Here is an 18300-nt window from a genome sequence, read left to right as displayed (position 1 = left end):
TGACAGTTTGCACATTTTATTATGATATATAAATTTTGTCTTCTTAAATTACTCTCTATGAGTTGAACAGGAAGGGATTATTGTGGAGATGGGGAATATACAAAAATAAAAGGATATTGAGAACTACTGCATCACCACATATACAACAGTCAAGTACTTTACAAGCACTTAGAGAATCAGACTTACAAAAATAAAAATATGACACATCCTTCTGCATTTCCACCAGTAATATGTTCTCCCTTCTCTAACCCTCAAACATCTTTCAACCCCATCTTCAGGTCACGATTCACATGGCAGGATACTTTGCTCATTTTGTTGGCCATCACAGTATCTGAAGAGGAATGAGTGCCTCCCAAGACATCAAATACAATGGTTTTTGGTGAGCTGCAGGGGATATGTTCAGAACTTGTGAGTGATGGGGTAATCCTCAGGGAGCAGACTATCTGGCAGTAGAAATGTGAATATCCCACACCAAGATCCATCATTATAACTTGTTCCCCTTTCTGTACACAGGCACAGCTCTGCACAAAGTCCCCTGCAAGCCTGGGGAACGCTGAGGTCCGCTGACTTCAGTGGGACTGAGTGACTGTGACAGAGGATGGACCTGACTTTGTTTCAGCTCTAAAGAAGGCAAGGATGCCCTTCCCTGCAGGGAAGGAAAAAAAGGCAAGTTAAAGTACAATGGCTAAGTATCCTAGCTCACAGTGCTCACACACAGAACCACTCACGTCTACCTCAGATTCACACAGCCTTCAGTCCTCAGTTTGCTCTGCAAAGACTTTCGTTCATTAACCCTCCAGTGACCCTTCCTTTTTTTTTTTTTTTTTGTAAGACTCACTCAACATAAATAGTAAATAGCATTCGCTTCTCTGACCAGCAGTTCACTCAAACACTGCTATCAACACCCAAACCTCATTTTCATCATTCCCAGAAAGTCTGCACCTAGGGTGCGAATATGTTTCACATTGAGAAAAGTAGAGCTGGCTTAGGAAGAAAGAAAAATTGAAAGAAAATAGAAAAACATGAAAGAAACCGTAAACTGTTTTGGTCAAAGTTGTTCTCTGCATTTGTGCAAAGTATTATGCAGATTCTTGAAGTTCAATATTTAGCTAGGGTTCCCCCTTTTTGGCCCCAAATGCAATGACAGCAACGCAGGCAGACCAGACACAAGCATACTCTGTTGCATTTACGGGTAAAACCATCACAGAAGGGTAAACCCCTCACTTTTCAGAGAGTGACCTTCTGAAATGTTCTGTTCTGATGTAAAACAGCACATGAGACACTCCTCCCCCCAAAAAAGCACAAAAAATCAAAATAATTAAAAAAAAATAATAAAACATAAAAGAAAACCAAAACCCAGAAGCCTTGTGAGAAAGATTCTGATCCCAAAATAACTATTGGTGGAAAATAATTTGTAAAGGCAGAATGTGATTTACCCACCAAGCATGCAGGGCTGTGGGCAACAGGCATGTTAGGATTCTGGGGAGAAATCATGTAGTCACAGTCCCAGCTGCTCAAGGAAATTCACCTTTCTGAGCAGCATTTTCCAAGGGCTAGATCTGTCATTTGTATCTTTGAGAAAATACACCTGAACAAAGATCTGTTGGTTGAGATAAATAATGCTCCATTTAAAAGAAAAGGACCTCTCTAGTGGAACTAATCGTTTCTTCTAGACGCACAAAACATACTGAAGTAAAGCACTTGGTGCCTGGGAGCGGTTTATTGGCAACATGCACCCAAAACTCAATTTCTGGTGTTTGAGCAAAACAAAACAAAAATAATAATAATAATAATCAGCACTCACAAATTCAGAGCAAGATGACTTTTGTCTCTTACCACTCCCTCACCCAGCCACAGGGCCAGGAGCAATAAGGACAGAGGGTAGGCAGGCAGGGTGGGATCCGTGCCCATTGTGGTTTTGCACAGAAGAACAAAGTCTCTTTCCACTGCCAGCTTTCGCAGAGAAGAAAAGCAGCTTGTGATGGGCCCGATGGAGACACCATCTAAGATGGTATTTTTGAAAAATTCCTACAGGCACTTATTTGGCAATATCACAGTTTTGGATGTGGCCCAGGGTGGTAGCCCACCACAGCCTGTCCCTGGCTATGCAGCTCGGTGTGTCTGGCAGCTTAGAAACCCAAGCTGCCTGCTGGCTTTTTTTTCCTGGCATGGCAGGACCAAAAAAAAAACTGCTTAAGCTCAAAGGAGTGGGAGCTTGTTAGGTCATTCCTAGTCTATTTGCAGAGAAAACAAAGTGTAAGGCTTCAAAGCAGCCTGGGAGGGTGGGGACCCTGCACTGCCAAGGATGCAGCCCTCCCCTGCACCTTCCTGGGGGCCACGTCCACCTGTGAGACGTTGCCTTAGCAGCCCCTGTCCCTGTTGGGTCAAAGACCAGGCTATGGTGGATATAAACCCACTGGATTTATATTTGCACACTAGCTTTTTAATTTTCCTTTTCCATTGCAGCCAACGTTGAGGAATCAGAACAGCAGACAAAGCAGGTAGAAGACTGCAGTTGGCCAGGATAAAAAAGATCACAACCTGGTACATTGGCTCTGTCATGTACGGGACAGGAAGAACTTGCAGAAAAGCTGAAGCCAGGTCTGTCATGCAAAATAAATACGTGGCAGAATTCCTGAAAGTGTGGGGATGACTGTGTGGGACTCGTCTGCTTGGGAAGGCCCATGGCTGGGCAGGCCTCTCGCTGTGACCCAAGGAGACAGGCCTTTGGGGAAAACCTGCCCTGCTCAAAGATCAGAAGCTGCAGCTTTGTGCTTGGAGCAAGGGACTAATTCAACTGTTAGCAGCAGAAAAGCCTGATGTACGATCAGAGTAAGGAGTCTCAGGCAATCCTTCAGCTTGGAGGCCCACAGCAAGCCTGTCCCCACGCTTGCTCAGTAGAGATGCCTGCGATCTGATCTGTCGTCACACAAGGGTCTTCTGGGTGCACGGACTGGCCTGACAGACCTTCCTATTGGTACCCAATTCGGTTCTGCCTGGCCCCGAGCTGCTTTTGAACCTGGATTACACTGTCGCTCAGCTTGGAAACCTTCCCCTTCTGCCACAGACTCTCAAGGGTGCATGGAAAGAGCCCTCCCAGGCCTTCACTGCGTGCCCAGGAAGGCAGGCAAGTGCTTCCACCGGCCCAACAGCTCCATGGTACATCTCACCCACAGCACCAGGAGATATGGGACAGTCCTCAAGACAAGCTAGCAAGTAAGTGTATCACCATCCTGCATTGCATTGTGGCCACGTTCACCCTTGTTTCAGGCGCTCTGTTGTCTAACTAACTCTGCAGCTCTCACATTTGCTGGGGAGAAGGGTTGCTTCAGGAATTGATCCCCATGGGGGCAGATGTTGCTTTTCTGGGCTTTGATGCTGATGGTGAGTGACAGCAAAATCTGACCAGTAACAAATACAATCCTCCTTTCTGTGTTGCTGAAAATAATTCTGCAGTAGGTGGAAGCCTTGGAAATCCTATGAGACATTTCTCCCTACCCACATCTAACTCCCAGACAGAGGCAGAGCTCACCACTACCATATAATACACGTTTCAGTACTGTTGATGCTTCAATTGTCAGGATTTAAGGTTGTATATAAAGACTTTATATTTACCTTTGGTTAAACACACAAAAAATGAAAAAAAAAAGTGCTTCATTTTAAACAAGAGAACTCTGTTTCATAAAGGTCACAGTCCTGGTCACACCTCCCATTTGCCTTTTGAAATTGATGGAAAAAAAGTATCTTTGTAGGTCACTATTTTTCTTAAAGTTTGTCAGACTGTTTTTTGTGGGATTTTTTTTTAAATCTCTGTGGGTTTGTGCGTCAACTGTTCTGGGCAATCAGCTGTGTCTTGTTGACACTGTTAATAGGTTTTCTGACTTGGCTTCTCAGCTGCATTCTGAAATAACTCAATCAGACTTGCAGCAAGTCAGAAAAAAATGGAAAGTTTAGAAGAATGAACACTGGAAATTAATTTCCAGATCTATGTGGTTATTTTCTAAGTCTGGGCTCTTCTGAGCAGCATGCAAAAATTCTTGGTATGATTTTTGGAGACAATTCCATACCATTTTCAAAGGTTATATGTCTGTAGGAATCCAGGCTCCTGCAGATTTTCAGCAAGCTAACGAAGTGAAGAGATACTGGGAGATGTGATTCATGAGTGGGAATGGTTTACCTTAGGATGGCTGTAGTGACTCTTGTTATCTCTGGGCTTCTTGATCCTGTTGCAGGGACAGCCCAGCTGTTTGTGAAATACCTGTTTAATTGCTACAACCTGGCTGATTAAGAAAATCCTGCACAGATTTTGGCTCTTCAATACTTCAGGCTCTACACAGAGACAGTCTGGATGCTCCTCCACAGTCAGGTAAGCTGTCCATGACACAGGTATGGAAACTACTGAGAAGGTGAGAAACCTTGCTCTTGAGTTAACACTGCACCAGCTTTTTTAAAGCTAGATAACATTTTGCTGTGCTATGCTCCTCTCTGCAATATGCTGAAACTCAAAGGGTTGCGAGTGCATAAAGGTCCCTGTAAATTGGGTGTTAGGTACAACAAACAGCATGGCAACATTTGGGCTGCCAGTACTTCTGAAAAAGGGCTCCTAAGCCCCTTGGACACTCTTAGAAAACAGCCCCATAGCTATTCAGGTTCCTTAGTCTCCCCTGAATCCTTGTGGCTAGGCTGGGGTCACAGAAGAGGTGGCTGTGGGTCAGGGTAGGCCTTCCTCCCATCACCTGTTTGCGCCATGCCTTGTTATAGTATGTAAACAGCTAGCTGCTGGCAAGAGCACTGTGCACCTGCTTTCCTCCTCTTTTTCTTGATGACAGTCCCCACTCCCACAAGCAAGTTAGGCCTGATATTCTTGCAGTGGTACAATATTGCAGCTATCTCCCAGGTAAGCTGTTGGATGCAGGATGTGAAGTATTGACACAAATATCTTCCTCTGCATTTAAACTCCAAGAGACCGGGCTTGGTGTGTGCTGGGCAGGCCGGATGCTGACTCTGCAGTTGGTCTTCTCTGAAGAAGACCAAAATAGCTGTGAAGTGAGTCTCGCCTATATGCTAGACAAGACCTACAGAGATCACAAGGCAGCACTCTGCTATGGGTAATAGGGTCCTTAGTCATCTTGATTTCATCTAAGCACAAGTCAAAAATAGATATGCTTGGAAAAAAATAAAATAAAATAAAATCCAGATCACGAATGTCAGGAACGTCGCAAAATGCAAGCCAGCCTTCCACTGATCAAAACCATCCCATGCCCTGCAAGCCTCCTCCCAGCCAGTTCATCCTCACCCAAGATGACGTTTTCTCCAGCCATTAATATTTAGTCGTCATCAGTGAGGGCCCAACCAGAGACCCAGCAAAGGCCACAGCCTCCTTGAGGTCACAAGGTTGCCAGCGGCAGGGTGGATCAGAGGGTCTCGCTGTAGATGACACACGGGCTGGTTTCCTCGCAAAGTTCCAGCTGCACGCTGGAAGAAAACCAGCGCTTGGCACAGCCCAGGCTGTAGTTGAGGGTGGTCCGGTAAATGTTCTTGGCACGCTTAGGAAAAATGATGGTCGTGCTCTGAAACCTCAGTGGCTTCTGGCGAGGCTCGAAGATCAGCTGGGACTTGTAGTTCCGCCAGGTGCAGTTGGGTGCAGCGATGACCGTCTCGCTGTAGGTGGTGACGGTGGGGATGGGGCCGTAGAAGATGTCATCCCGGTAATGCTTCTCAGAGTCGTACTTCACCTCGGAATTGCACCTAGAGAGGACAGCAAGGTGTCATGAACACATGCCGGGCAGCAAAGGAGAGGATACGCAGGACTCCTCTAACCATATGGAGCTGGGAATATCTGGGACCTCTTAGTGCACAGACACTGGAACTGATGCAAACCCTACAACCCAAAGCAGAGAGCCAAGAAGACTCCTTCCTGCTGGAGCATCTTGGTGGAATCCCACCTTGCTGGGAAGCTATCTCAACATTTCTGCAGTGTGTGTTCACAGAGGACATAGCCTGCCTGTTTGTGCCAGCACAGAAAGGACCTTGTTGCACAGGCTCCAGGCAGCTGCTGCTTCCTCTGTCTTCCTCCATGGGCCCACTGGGGCTTCAGCTCAATCCTGAGAGCTATGCTGGAGGTAAATATCCCATTGGGGTCAGGGGGCATCTAACTTCCCTGCACAACACACCTGCTGCTGCTTTCACAGTCCCTGCTGTCTATGCAAGCTCTGTTTCAGCAGGAAAATAATGCCATAAATAAGGTTTTCATGGGTGGCAGAAACATGGTGTAACAGACACTTGTTATCACAGTTGTATGTTTGTCCTTTTTTTTTTTTCACTTTACATTGCCTTGCCATCAGAACACAAAGAGAAACCCAAGCTAGCCAAAATCAGGGCACTGGGAGGTGAGGGGTGAGGCTGCTTATTGGGGCCTTCAGAAAATATAGGCAGTGGTCAAAGAGCTGATAAAGCAAAGAGGTGCTGTGGGCTGTGGCTGACAAGGATCCACGCTGTTGGGCTCCAACGAAGTGGCCATGATCAAAGCTATCAGATGAAGAACCCCTAGAATGCAGGATGTCGCTGCCCTGCATGTTCTGTGCTGGCCTCCAGGAGGGATGGATGGAAACCAAGCCAAATAAAGTGCTTTTGCTAGAATCCCTGGTCATGGGGAACTGCAGGGCTTTCAGTTGTTTTCCCCACTCCCCAAACGCTCCTCTGGCAATCAGCAGCCAAGGAATGTGCAGTTCCACGTAAAAAAGATTAAAAGCTGGGTGTGTGCTTGTCATTACCTCCACCCGGAGGGGGGCTGACTGATTGTGCACTGCATGTAATCCGAGCTGCTGTAATGTATTTTGCACAGCTAGGGTGTAAGCAAGTCATTCAGCGCACATAAAACAAGACTCCGATGTAATCACCATAAAACCATGCCCGCCGGCAGTTCCTCAGCAAGCAGAGATTTACTGGGCTACATTTCCAGAGAGACATTCGCATAGGTTGTGCGGGGTGGGAACTGGGCTTACAGTCCTCCCACCATCCGTGCCCCAAGCTGTGTGTAACCACTCCGTGCTGTTTGCAGAGTACATTCCATGCCAAAAGAAGAGCAGGGAACGTTTATCCACAGGCCACTGCCTGCAGTCCCACGGGAGGTCAGAACACCTTGATTGCTGGCCTGAGGAACCACCCCGGCATGAGAAGGATAATTCTCTGTGAGCTAGGCTAATGTTGGTTTCTCTGCTGCAAGGGCTAACAAAAACAGGTGCCAAGTATAATGATGTTGCTTCTTCTGAGGATACAAGTCAGCAGGCAACAGGATGAAGACCACTAGGTTGCTTAGTACAGGCTGGCAGGCCTACAGATGGTAACAGTTTTCTCTCATAGCCTTGGAAATGAGCTGGCCTTGGAAGCAAAGTCGTCTTCTCCTACAGCCTCCTCCTAGTTCTTGCCTAGTTGCCTCCACTTCTGCTGCTGTCAGTGTCTTTAATTCAGGCATTACCCTCCTACCTGTGCCTCCCTCCCTTTCCATCAAAATAACTATGACTCCCATTTTTAAACACATTTATTATATTTTTTTTTCAGAAGAAAAAGAACAAGGAAAAGGACAGAAATCCCCACCCACCTACCCAATCCCATCTGTACCTAATTTCCTGCACGGGCTCAGGGCTGACTTCAATACTTTCTCCAAAAAACACAGGGTACATTCGAGGCCTCATCTCTGGCATGGTCGGGTTCAGGAGCAGGTAAGGCATCTGCAGGGAAGAACAGCACAGTGAGCATTGTAACACAATAGATGAGGCTGGCACAGTTTTTAACATGCTGTGGCTAAGAGCTGAGCAGTCAGGAACAGCACGTTCAGTATTGGCAGGGGACGCCAGCGCCTCCAGCATTGCTGAACTCGGTCTCCTCAGAGTCCTGCAGGGGACACTGCAGGTGGCAGGCTCCTCAGCAATGAGAACACATCACTGCAGCAGCACTGATTTTAATTGCACACAAGCTAAGCTCGCCTTGCTGATTGTCTCAGCATCATCCAGTTCCTTCTCATAATCCCTGCCCTTTCTAGGTTTGTAGCAAGGCCCCAGGTGAGAGGGGTGCTCATCACAAGGACGGAGCCACTCCTCCCCATGCAGAAAGCTCAAAGGGGAGGACCACTGTCAAGTTGCCAAACAAACAAACAAAAAAGCCTTAGGATGGTTGGCATGGAATGGGACCATTAATCCCTGCCCTTGCGCAGACAAACCTCGCGCAGGCCTTGCATTTAAGACACCTCCACCCTCCTGTCTCTGTTTGCAGCTGCCTTCCTGCTCAGAGGACTGATGCGGCGCAGCGGGCTGCCCTCTGGACCCACTAAGACCGACCTTGCTCTGCCCAGCTCACCACCCAGGTAAGTGACTCTGCCCAGACCTCTGGCACTCTCTGCTGCAGTATCTGCTCTTTAAAATTTAGCTTTTCCTTTCCTTCCTCCTTTCCCATTTCTCATAAGAACTGCAATTCTTTACATGTCATCTTTAACCCTGGTGTTGTTGCCTTCTCTGTTATGAATTATCACAGCCTCTCATGAGCTAGGTTTTTAGCCAGGACTTCACAGGCAAAACAGGCAAGGTTAGCTGCTTTCTAGACCTGGTTGTAGATGCAAGCTTCAGGTGCTTAAGTGAAGTGGAGTTTTTTACATGTGGTTTTTAAACTTGTTTGCAATGGTTGGTACATCTGTGTGAGGAGCTGCAGCCTGGCTGATGAGTGGAGACAACCTCCTCACTTCAGGGCCCAGAGCGCTTTAAAACTGTCCTGTATAAAATATTTCAGAAATAAATGTTTCCTTGGATCAACCAGGGGGAAGTTCTGCATTACCAAAAAGCAAAACAAAAACCGTTCTTCTGCCTGCGAGCTCTTACAAAGACTCCAAGCATGAAGAAGGGCTCGAAGTCTGATGTAACACAGAGAGAGGGCCCAAGTCTGCTGACTTAAAGGATGTGGTTCTACTTAAGTGCGTGGTGCTTCTATATGTTTTATACAGACACATAAATAAATGTGTGCTGAGAATAATGTATCCCTTGGAACGATCGAGTGGGGAATGTGGTAGATGAGCTGTTGCTGAAGTCTTCATGCCAGGAGCAGCTGGCTTGTTCCAAGGGATGTTCTCGTTAACCATGCACAAGTGAGCGCAGGGTGAGACACTGGGGCACCCCGTGGCCGCTGCGATGCAGGGAACCAGTTTCAAGCCAGGACTTCTTAATGAATGGAGCTGCTCCAAATCATGCCACTGAAAGTGGGTTCTTAAGATTAATTTCATCCTGCAGTTAATTAGTCTGACAAATTGTCACAGTCCAGCCTGGGCTCCCCTGCCCACCACAAAAATGAATAATCCTGCTTCTCTAGAGTGGAGCGCTCTTAAACATGAGTTCCCACATACAGGGGTCCTGTGTCTGGTGTCTGGACCCAGCCCAGCGGCTAATTAAGCCTAATCCTGGAAAAATGTCATTGTGGGTTTTGGTCCCTGCCACCACTTTTCTGTCAGCAGTGATTTATGGCACACAGGGACATAGGGTCTCTTTAAAGGAGATGGCTGGCAGCCACTGGGCAGGGTTGAAAGGTCTCTAGGTGGCTGAAAAGCTCATGGAGTTTTTTCCACCTTCCACCACACGTTAGCCATACGTGTGCTAGGATCACACTGATTTTTCATCGGTCTCCTGGTCAGTAAGATCATCTCAGGCCTCATGGTGTCTGCTGAAGGTAGCTGAGGACACAGAGCAATTGGCTTGTTCTTCCCGTGCCATTTCCCTCCACCTTCCCCAGCACCTTCTGGTTGGGAGGAACGGGGGCAATCCCGGAGCTGTGGCCCTGTTCCTACTGCTGGTGCTGGGTGAGGTGCCTCCCCTTGTGCCCTGCCCTATACAGCATAAAGATCCCCACGATGCTCACCAGGTCACCCCTCAGCTGCTGTTAACTGGCCAAACTCTGGAGTCCGCTTGACAGTGTCAGCTCACACTAGCTGAGGTCTGGTTTTCTCTGGTGGCTTGGGTTCGCTGCCTTAGGCTAAGGCAAAAAATGTCATTGCTTCATCTGAATTCTCCAAGCCCTTCAATTCTGTGTCCCAAAGCCACAAAGCTGTTTACTCTTTCCATACTGAAATATCCCTGCGCTTTACTAGTGTGTTAAATTGTAAGGTAAAATGGCCAGCCACTCTTCTTGACTGAGTGCTTCTAATCCGCTGCCAAAAAAGGACAATATTTGTACAAGGGATGAGGGGGAAAATGGGGAAATTTGTATGGGGGGAGGAAAATGTGTTCCCTCTCCCTAGCAAACACTGGCTAAAAGGCAAAGTTCATTCCTGGATTGCTTTCAACACTCTTTACAGGGAAGGGCAAGGGCAGCCTTTCTGGTTGTAAATAAAGCCCTTTCCTTCAGAAATGTGAATAGTTTAGATCCAACAAGCTTTACTTCACAAGGGTGCAGATCTCTTGCTTTTAACAGCCTGCAAACATCCTGTGCTCTTTCTAAAGACATCTTGTGCACGAGAAGAGGTTCGTTTGGGTGCTGGAATCAAACCCCATGTGCACATACATTCGTGGGCTCTGCTGAAGGCAAGCAAACTGCTCTCTTGGGGGGTCACCTGCAGAGATGCAGAATGTCTCAAGTGGTGAAGGCAGAAGGGCCGGAGATACGTGCCCCTCGTGCAGGAGATTTTCTTTCCTATGTAAAAGAGCCTGTGCTACAGCTGATGTTTCTTCCATAAAGCTGTTTTGGTGTCAGACAAACACGCATGCCTGTTTCTATTTGCACCTTTTCCATAGGGAAAGTTGTGAACAGTTGTGAATTAAGCTGCTTTTCAGCTCCAGACTAGCTTGCTAGAACACCAAATAACGAAGCTGGCAGGGTGGTAACCATGACCGTCCTTTCTGGATTAACACAAGAGAAATCCAGATCTCCTGAGAACTCTGCAGAGGGTGTTTGTGAAGTGCTGTTTTAAAGAAACAATTTTAAAGAAGCAACTTCAGTGCTCCCAGGCAAACAAACCTTCCCACTTCTTGCTAACATATTCTGACAGTAAGCATGCTCTGAACACCCCTGGAGACAAGGATGTAGGAGGCAAGGTCCTTTCTGTGGCTTTGCAGGAATGTTTGTGGGCATCTGGCCCCCAGCGTTTGTAAAGGAACGGGCTCTGCAGACTGCTGTGTGCCAGGGGTGCTGCTCCGCCAGAATGTGGTGACAGAGTGCAGGAAGGAATGAAGGATCTCATGCTTGACTGCAATCTATCAATCAAAAAGTTGCCACTGCATTTGGTGAGAGCAGGATTTGTTTCTTTCCAGGTTAGTTCTGGCATACATTTCATACATGTATGCTGTAAACTAGCATCAACTTCTAACCTGCAGACTAAGTCTCTTAATTTAGAAAGCTTGGACAATTGTGGACATTGATAAGCCAAAGCCAGTGAGTGACTTGTGCCACCCACCAGACACCATTACAGATTCACACTCATCTACCATGAGCAGTACCAGCAGCTGCTGCAGGTGGGAAACCTCAGAAGTCACCTGGAATTCTGCAGATGGAAGATGTAAATACCTTACAAAGAATGGTCTACAAATTAAAAATCATCAGCAAGACCCTGCAGTCTGCTCCCAAAGCAGCTGAGCTGCTTGCACGGGATGCAAGGGTCAGTAAACAGCGAGCGCACATTTTACAGAGCAGCAACTAAAAGGCACTTCAGATGACTTTTTGTTTTGCCTCCAGTGATGTTCTGAAATACCTGCTCCTGAATCTCACTTGGAGTTTGGAAGCAAGTAACAGGGCATCCAAGCTTTCCAGATTTGTCTTTGGGGCTGAAATGCCAAATGCTTCACACACGCCAAAAGTTGGCTTCTTGGTAACAGTTTGACAGCAGCTCCTTCCAGTCTATTTTAAGGTAAAAACAAAACAAAAATGTTCTGCCTGTCAAAAAAAAAAAAAAAAACAAAAAAAAAAAACTGATGCAATTCTTTTTCCTTCTGCATAGGAATGGTTGAAAGAACAGAAACACAGGACTGCTGACCTGCCCTGAGAAATGACCATCCTTGGCTCATCTCTAGCAATCATCCAGCAATCTCAAGACACTTCACAATAAGGTGAGTTTCTTTGTAGCCCTGCGCAAGCCGTTTAGAGCAGGCTGCCCACAAGTCAAGGTCTGTCTGTTCAAAGAAACCCTAGGATTGCTGCGCTGGAAGGCTATGGCTGGGACCTAATTAATCCGTCCCCAGTAATTAGAGCTGTGTTGCTACTTAGCAGATGCTCAGCACAAAACTGAGCAACTCATCTAACTGAGCATCCTCCACAGCCCAGTAGAAGCCACCACAACCCCGCATCTTTATGCAGGGAGAACATGAGCCTGGGAGTCCAGGAAGGTTGAGGAGGCAGAAGTACACATTATGCCCTTAGGTGAATGAAAATTAAGCAGTAAATAGGTCAGCATTTTTATTTCCTTTCCAGTACATGTTTTTGCCTTAACCAGCGAAGGGTTAAAGTATTATTCAAAAAGTTGAAGTGATTCTTGTTTGGCTGCATTTTTCCCCCTGCCTTAACTCTGATGCCTTTCAGGCATGTAAAGGCCTGGGTAGCTAAGCTCTGCGTTTTTCAAGGAGTACATAAATAAATACACATAAAATCAGTTGCTGAACAGAATTCAACCTACTGCTAATCAAGAGCACTTCCTTCGTGCTGACGTTAGTACTGCAGAGGACTTCTTGCTTTAGGCCTGATGCACAGCCTTCAGCTCCGTGTCCCTGCTCTGTACCTGCCAGCAGTGACACCTCAGTGACTTGTTCCTGGGGGTATTCAGACCTCAGAGAACAACAGCAAAGATAATACGGTGGGCAGAATAACCTTCTGTTACCCCTAATAATTAGAATCAGTGGGCTCTGTTAAGATGCTTTTCGCTTGGGGTATTTTTATAAGAATGGAAGTGGAGTTACGGTAAATAACGTGCCATGAAATGGGCCTGCAGTCTACTGGCTGTTCTCGTAGCTGCCACATTCCAGGCAGCAAAGCAAAAAGAAAGGAAGGAAATTAATGTGACTTGAAAAAAAAATAAACCCCCCAAAAAAAAACTTTTCCCCAGAAAGCGAGACAGACCAGAACTGACTCCTTTAGGTACGGTCGTTATGTGGAAGGCACCAGGATTTGGCATTAGATCCCTGGGGACTGTAAGGAGAAACGGTTTTCCAAGCATCAGGGATACAAACAGGATACAGCTTCCCAAATTCCCAGCTCCTAACTTCGCTAGGGCATAAGCAAATCTCTCACCACATTTTCCCACTATGGTAACATGTCAGGCCCATGAAAATGTCACTTTACTCAGATGTTATTTACAGCTGTAATGAAAGATCTGGCTGAGTTATTTGACACACATTTACATTCTCTGCACTAGCTGATAAGCTGTATTTGTTTTACAGACCATTTATTTTCCCAGTATCTTTATGTATTGCACATTACAAGTAATTTATACCAAAGCCGGATGAGATTTTATTTGGAAGTGATAACAGTAAATGCAGAGCTCAAGTATAAAGCCGGGCTTTATTATTTCAAAGAATTAATCCTTCCTGCCTCTTCTACTTCAAGTGGGAAAAGTATTACTCCACTTATGGTCCAGTGTTAGAGATGCAATAGAAATTAAACAGCTAGAAGACATCACTCTATCTAGAGCCACATTTTTAGCATAGGAGATGAGAGTCCTATGACTTTTTCCCTGCTTGTCGTTATCACGAACTGCCTGGATCAGGAATACCTGCCTGCCGACCCCACAGCTGCTGCAGAGCACACCAACTTATGTGTACTGACACTACCTTCTCGCTGCTAATTGCACCAGTGATGCAGACTGATGCCTGCTGAGAAATTTGCCCATTTCCACTTCATTTGAACAGCATTTGGGGCAAAAGGCACCATGCCAATAGTGGAAATTGCCTTCCTCTCTGCACAAGCCTGGGGAGGGCTTGGGAAGACGTGTCACCTGCCGCGTGTGTGGGCTGCAAGCTGGCTTAGGTTGGGGGTGCTGGGCCTTTCTCTCCAGGTGCTTTCCTTGGAGGGGGTGGCAGACCTGGAAACACTTCGATGGACACATTCCTCACCCAGACCCCAGAATACAGCCCGTTTCCTGGAGCTCTTTCAGTGTAGAGCAGGATATAGGCTCTGTGGCCCCAAAAGCTCTTCAGTAAGTGGCATTGTCAAGGACATGTGTTTATTGTTGTTATTTTTTTATATTGACAAAAAATCCAACAGGCTTGGCACACACGCTGACCTGGACTCTATTGATAGGACCATGCCTGTGAAAGCTACACCAAGAGGCAAGCTACACTCCTCCTCCACGGTATGTAAGATGAAGCTGGAATCGCTTCCCACCACAGAGGGCAGATTCTGGCACCACACTGTTGTCAAACAGCTCCTGACCGTAAGTAGAAATTCCCTATGTAGGGGCATTCATCTGAACACTGATCCACTGGGATAGTCCCACAGAAGTCAGTACACGGTGAGGCTGGTTGAATTCATAAATATTTAATCTTTCAAATGAGAAGGAACTCATTGCAGTGGCAGCAGCATTGGGAGGGGACAAGAAGTATGCTGCTTCGAGAAAGCACAATGCATAGTTTTGCAGATGAACATGGTTCTGATCTCTTCTGGTATCCATTAGGAGTGATGCCATCAGATGCCAAGTCTTTATTTCAGTGCAGCACGAGAAAGAGCTTAAAATCAGTCCTTCTAGCCTAAAACTATATCACAGAGCAACAACAAGAAGGAAAACTCTAAGCAGATCTGGCTATCTTGATGCCATTTCACTCCCTACCCTTCCAGCAACTGCTTCTTTGTGTGTATTATTAGACATTTATTCCATGGTATGTGTGTTCCCCTTGCCCAAGCATTACAGGAAAAGCCTAGGGAATTCAGTAACCCAAGACGAAAGATCAATTTAATCATGTTTCAGATTTAAAAGGCAAAACTAGGTCAAAGTTACCTTCTATTTTCATTAGGATATTTGCACTTTAGCACAAAACAACTGACAAATTCCCCACATAGACTTTACTTGAAGAAATAAAAGTAAATTCCTCCTGCACTGCAAGTAAAATTAAAAAAAAAGTCCCTAAATGGTGTTGAACTTATGGTATTTATGACTCTGGTCCTAAATTGCCTTTCATATTTTCTTGGATCCCAAAGCTGTAGCCAAATTGGCTGGTTAAATGTGAATAAATGGTGCATTGTCTTTGAAACAAAGTCGTGCTTATTAAAGAGAAAAGAGTTTACTTTTTCAGAATCAGTTAATGACACAAAGCAGGGAGAGCGTGGGTTTTACACACACAAAAAAAGTCTTCGATAAGGGCTTGCAGTCTCATTTTGGTCTGTATGAGAAGAGCTATCCTAGAGCAGAAAAATTCAACGTATTTGTCAAGTTGGAGCAAAATAGCTGACTGCAAAAGAACGCAACTGGGTTCAGACTGGTGGTTTTGATAGGTCTGCAGCAAGGAATGGTAGGAAATCCTTCCCCCAGATCTGGAATGTTGTTTTGTTCACCTGACAGCAATTTATTGTAACTGTACATACTAGAACTCTGGCCATTAGTAAGTGAGCTTCCATATGGTTCTATAGTATTACAGCACCACGAGTGGTGACTGCATTCCTGGTTTTGTCACGTTTATAAGCAAAACAAACACTAGCATAATAAGCAATTAAAAAAGCATGTGTTGGTGTGCAAATAGCTGCAATTATTGATTTGCCAATTCTGCATGTTCTGATGAACAGCAGAGTAGTGGAGTTAAACAGAAGCACATTCATGGATTGCATAATTGCTCATAGATCTGCACGTCCTTGTTAAATGGTAAGGTTAAAGCTAATTAGACACTGAAATTTAGAAGTACAAAGCAAGCAATGCTCTCTGTATTTTTCCTGTTTTCTTAATAGCAGCTGCAAGTACAGTATTTGCAGGCTGTAAGTGAGAAGTGAAAAATCTCTGTGCAGTCAAGTGGAGTGAGAACTCCAGCCTGGTTCTTTATTTTGCAAAATACCAGAGTTACAGAGCACAGTCCTGCACCACACCAGATAATGCACTCAAATTGGCTTCACTGTTCGTACCTATGCAATGTTCTGGACCTATTAAGGGCATGGAAATATCCACAGTATATGAAACCCCTACCCTAACAGCTGGGGCCCAAGGCTACCAATGCTGTTGCAACATGATATGAAAATCAGAAACATCCACAGTTTTGAGTTCCTCTGTAATGTTAAAAATACTAATTTGCAATCAATAAGAAAAGTAACTTGAAAATGTAGTTCTGCTTTACACAAATCACAGGAATATTTTTTTTTTCTCTCCTCTAGGAGCACTAAAACTCTCAATCCAAGCAGCTCAAGAGGTAGATTTCTCTTTTATTACGATCTTTCACCTTTGATATCTAAGGGCTTTCTTGAGAGGAGTGGTGGCTGACTGTCACAGTTACTGGGATGGAGGCTGTTATATCCCCATTGTGGAGCTTCACAGACACCTCCACCCCAGCTGTTTTCTGGTCCAGCAAACCTTCATTCATCATCCTCCCACATTTTATTTTACAAATGCACAGCAACAGCTTGATCCTGCCAAATCAGAGGCATGCAAGTAACTCTTTGAACATAAGTCGTCCCATTAAGACAACACACACGCCCAGGCAACAGCAGGTAAGGCTGCGAAGTTGGATCCACAGTCAGTGGTTGTTAGAGGGTTTGGGATTTTATTTTCATAATTAATCTCACACCCTACCCACCGTACTCTGATGAGACGGAGTCATTGTTCTTGGGGATGGTTTTGGCATGCTTGGGAGTAAAAAGCAGTTTTCAATAAGCTAAAATAGCCTCAGAACTTGAGGAAGAAAATAAGGCTGTACTAAGTTATTGCAAAGTGTCTCTACTGGGAAGAAGTCTCCGAATTGTCACTAATCCATTGGCAGATAAGTTTTCCCCATGGAAAGATTAGTGTTGCAGTTTTTATTCTGCATAGCAGTCAATTAACTGTATTGACTCCATCTACAAAAGCCTTTTATATGTTAGGGAAAAAAAATCTGAAAGGTCCCTGGGGACCAACTTTCATCGTTCTTTAAAAACTTCTCCCCCCATCGCTTATGCTCTGAACTCTGCATTTTATAGAGGCTTTCTATAGCCGAGGGATGGAAATAAATATAATAACGCTGAATAATAGTCACAGGAAACCTACCCAAATCCTACCCCACAGCCAGCTGCTTGCCAGGCACCGCGTCAGGCTAACCAGAACCTATGGTCCACCACCACACCAACCCTGCTCGTGCAGCCTCACGCCCCAAAACCCTGCTCCAGCAAGGGGCAGGGAGCTTCCCCAGCCTATGTCCCCACACCAACTCCCCAGACAGCCGCCTGTGCCCCGTCCTAACCACCTCTTCCCCCTCTCTTTGCAGCAGGGGCTGCAGCAGACGTGGCTGCACTGCGGGCCCGGAGGAATGCGGGATGCAGGCGCGCAGCCGATGCTGGAGGCAGCCGGCACGGACCTGCGTGTGTTGCAGGAAGGCAGCGAAGACCTGGCTTCGCTCTCCGGTTTGTTGTCGCTGCTGATGTCCCCCCCCATGCGGTGCCACCACCCCTGAGCACAGCAGAAACCCCCCAGCGGTGCCCCGCAGCCCCGGGGGAGCCGAGGGGGCCCCCAGGCTCCGCGTCCTCGCTGTCCCCCCTCAGCTCCGGGGCTCTCCCGGCGCTTTTCTCCTTCCCTCCCCTCTCCGGCTCTTACCACTTTGCCGTCCTTGGCTTCTCGCCGGTGCCCCTGGGCCGGGGGGTCCGCGCCGCTGCCGCCCCCCCCGGCTCGGCCCTCGCCGGGCGAGAGGGAGTAGAAAGGGGGGCTGGGGCTGGGGGGCAGCCCCGAGTCCGGGCTGTCCAGCAAGCCTTCCCGGCTCTTCTCCTTCAGGCTCTCGTCCATCCCTTGCAGCTGGAGGTGACCTACCATGTCTGGGGGGCAGCGAGGGGGTCGCAGCGGGAGAAAATCCTCCAGCGCCTCCCAAGGAGGGAGGGAGGGAAGGGGAAGAAGGGCGCCCGGGGGCCCCCCGCCCCGAGTCCCGCTGGCCGCCACCAGTCTGCCGGAGCCCGGGCGGGACGGGCTGCCCCGGCTGCCTTCCCCCAGGCGGCTCCCGGGGCAGGGAGGGTGAGAAGGGAAGAAAAGAGGCGCAATCCCCCGGCCCCACGGAAAGAACCGGGACGCGGCGGGGGACGCGGCGGGGGACGCGGCGGAGCCCGAGCCGGCCCCGCCGGCAGGGAGCGCTGGGCGCGGCGGGGGAGCCGAGGCCGGAGGGGCCGCGCTCCGCCGCAAGCTGCTGC

The 18300-nt window shown here is 47.2% G+C and overlaps 1 protein-coding gene across 2 annotated transcripts; it reads right to left on the bottom strand.

The window, feature by feature from the left end:
• On the bottom strand, positions 1 to 18002 carry RFLNA (refilin A). 2 transcript variants are annotated; one of them, XM_032199265.1, is made up of 4 exons: positions 17720 to 18002; positions 7621 to 7730; positions 4068 to 5748; positions 1 to 646 (listed from the first exon to the last, which is right to left on the bottom strand). In XM_032199265.1, exons 1-3 carry the CDS (start codon positions 17930 to 17932, stop codon positions 5415 to 5417), a joined length of 657 nt encoding a protein of 218 aa, XP_032055156.1. In that variant the 5' UTR covers positions 17933 to 18002; the 3' UTR covers positions 1 to 646; positions 4068 to 5414. The 2 variants fall into 2 exon arrangements, with proteins under 2 accessions (XP_032055156.1, XP_032055158.1); XM_032199267.1 differs by having other exon boundaries at positions 4178 to 5748.
• Positions 18003 to 18300: the final 298 nt, after the last annotated feature.

Source organism: Aythya fuligula, chromosome 17, assembly GCF_009819795.1.
Source record: "Aythya fuligula isolate bAytFul2 chromosome 17, bAytFul2.pri, whole genome shotgun sequence".
NCBI lineage: Eukaryota > Metazoa > Chordata > Aves > Anseriformes > Anatidae > Aythya > Aythya fuligula.
Note: the sequence above shows the minus strand (reverse complement) of the source record. Positions and strands in the feature narration are given on the sequence as shown.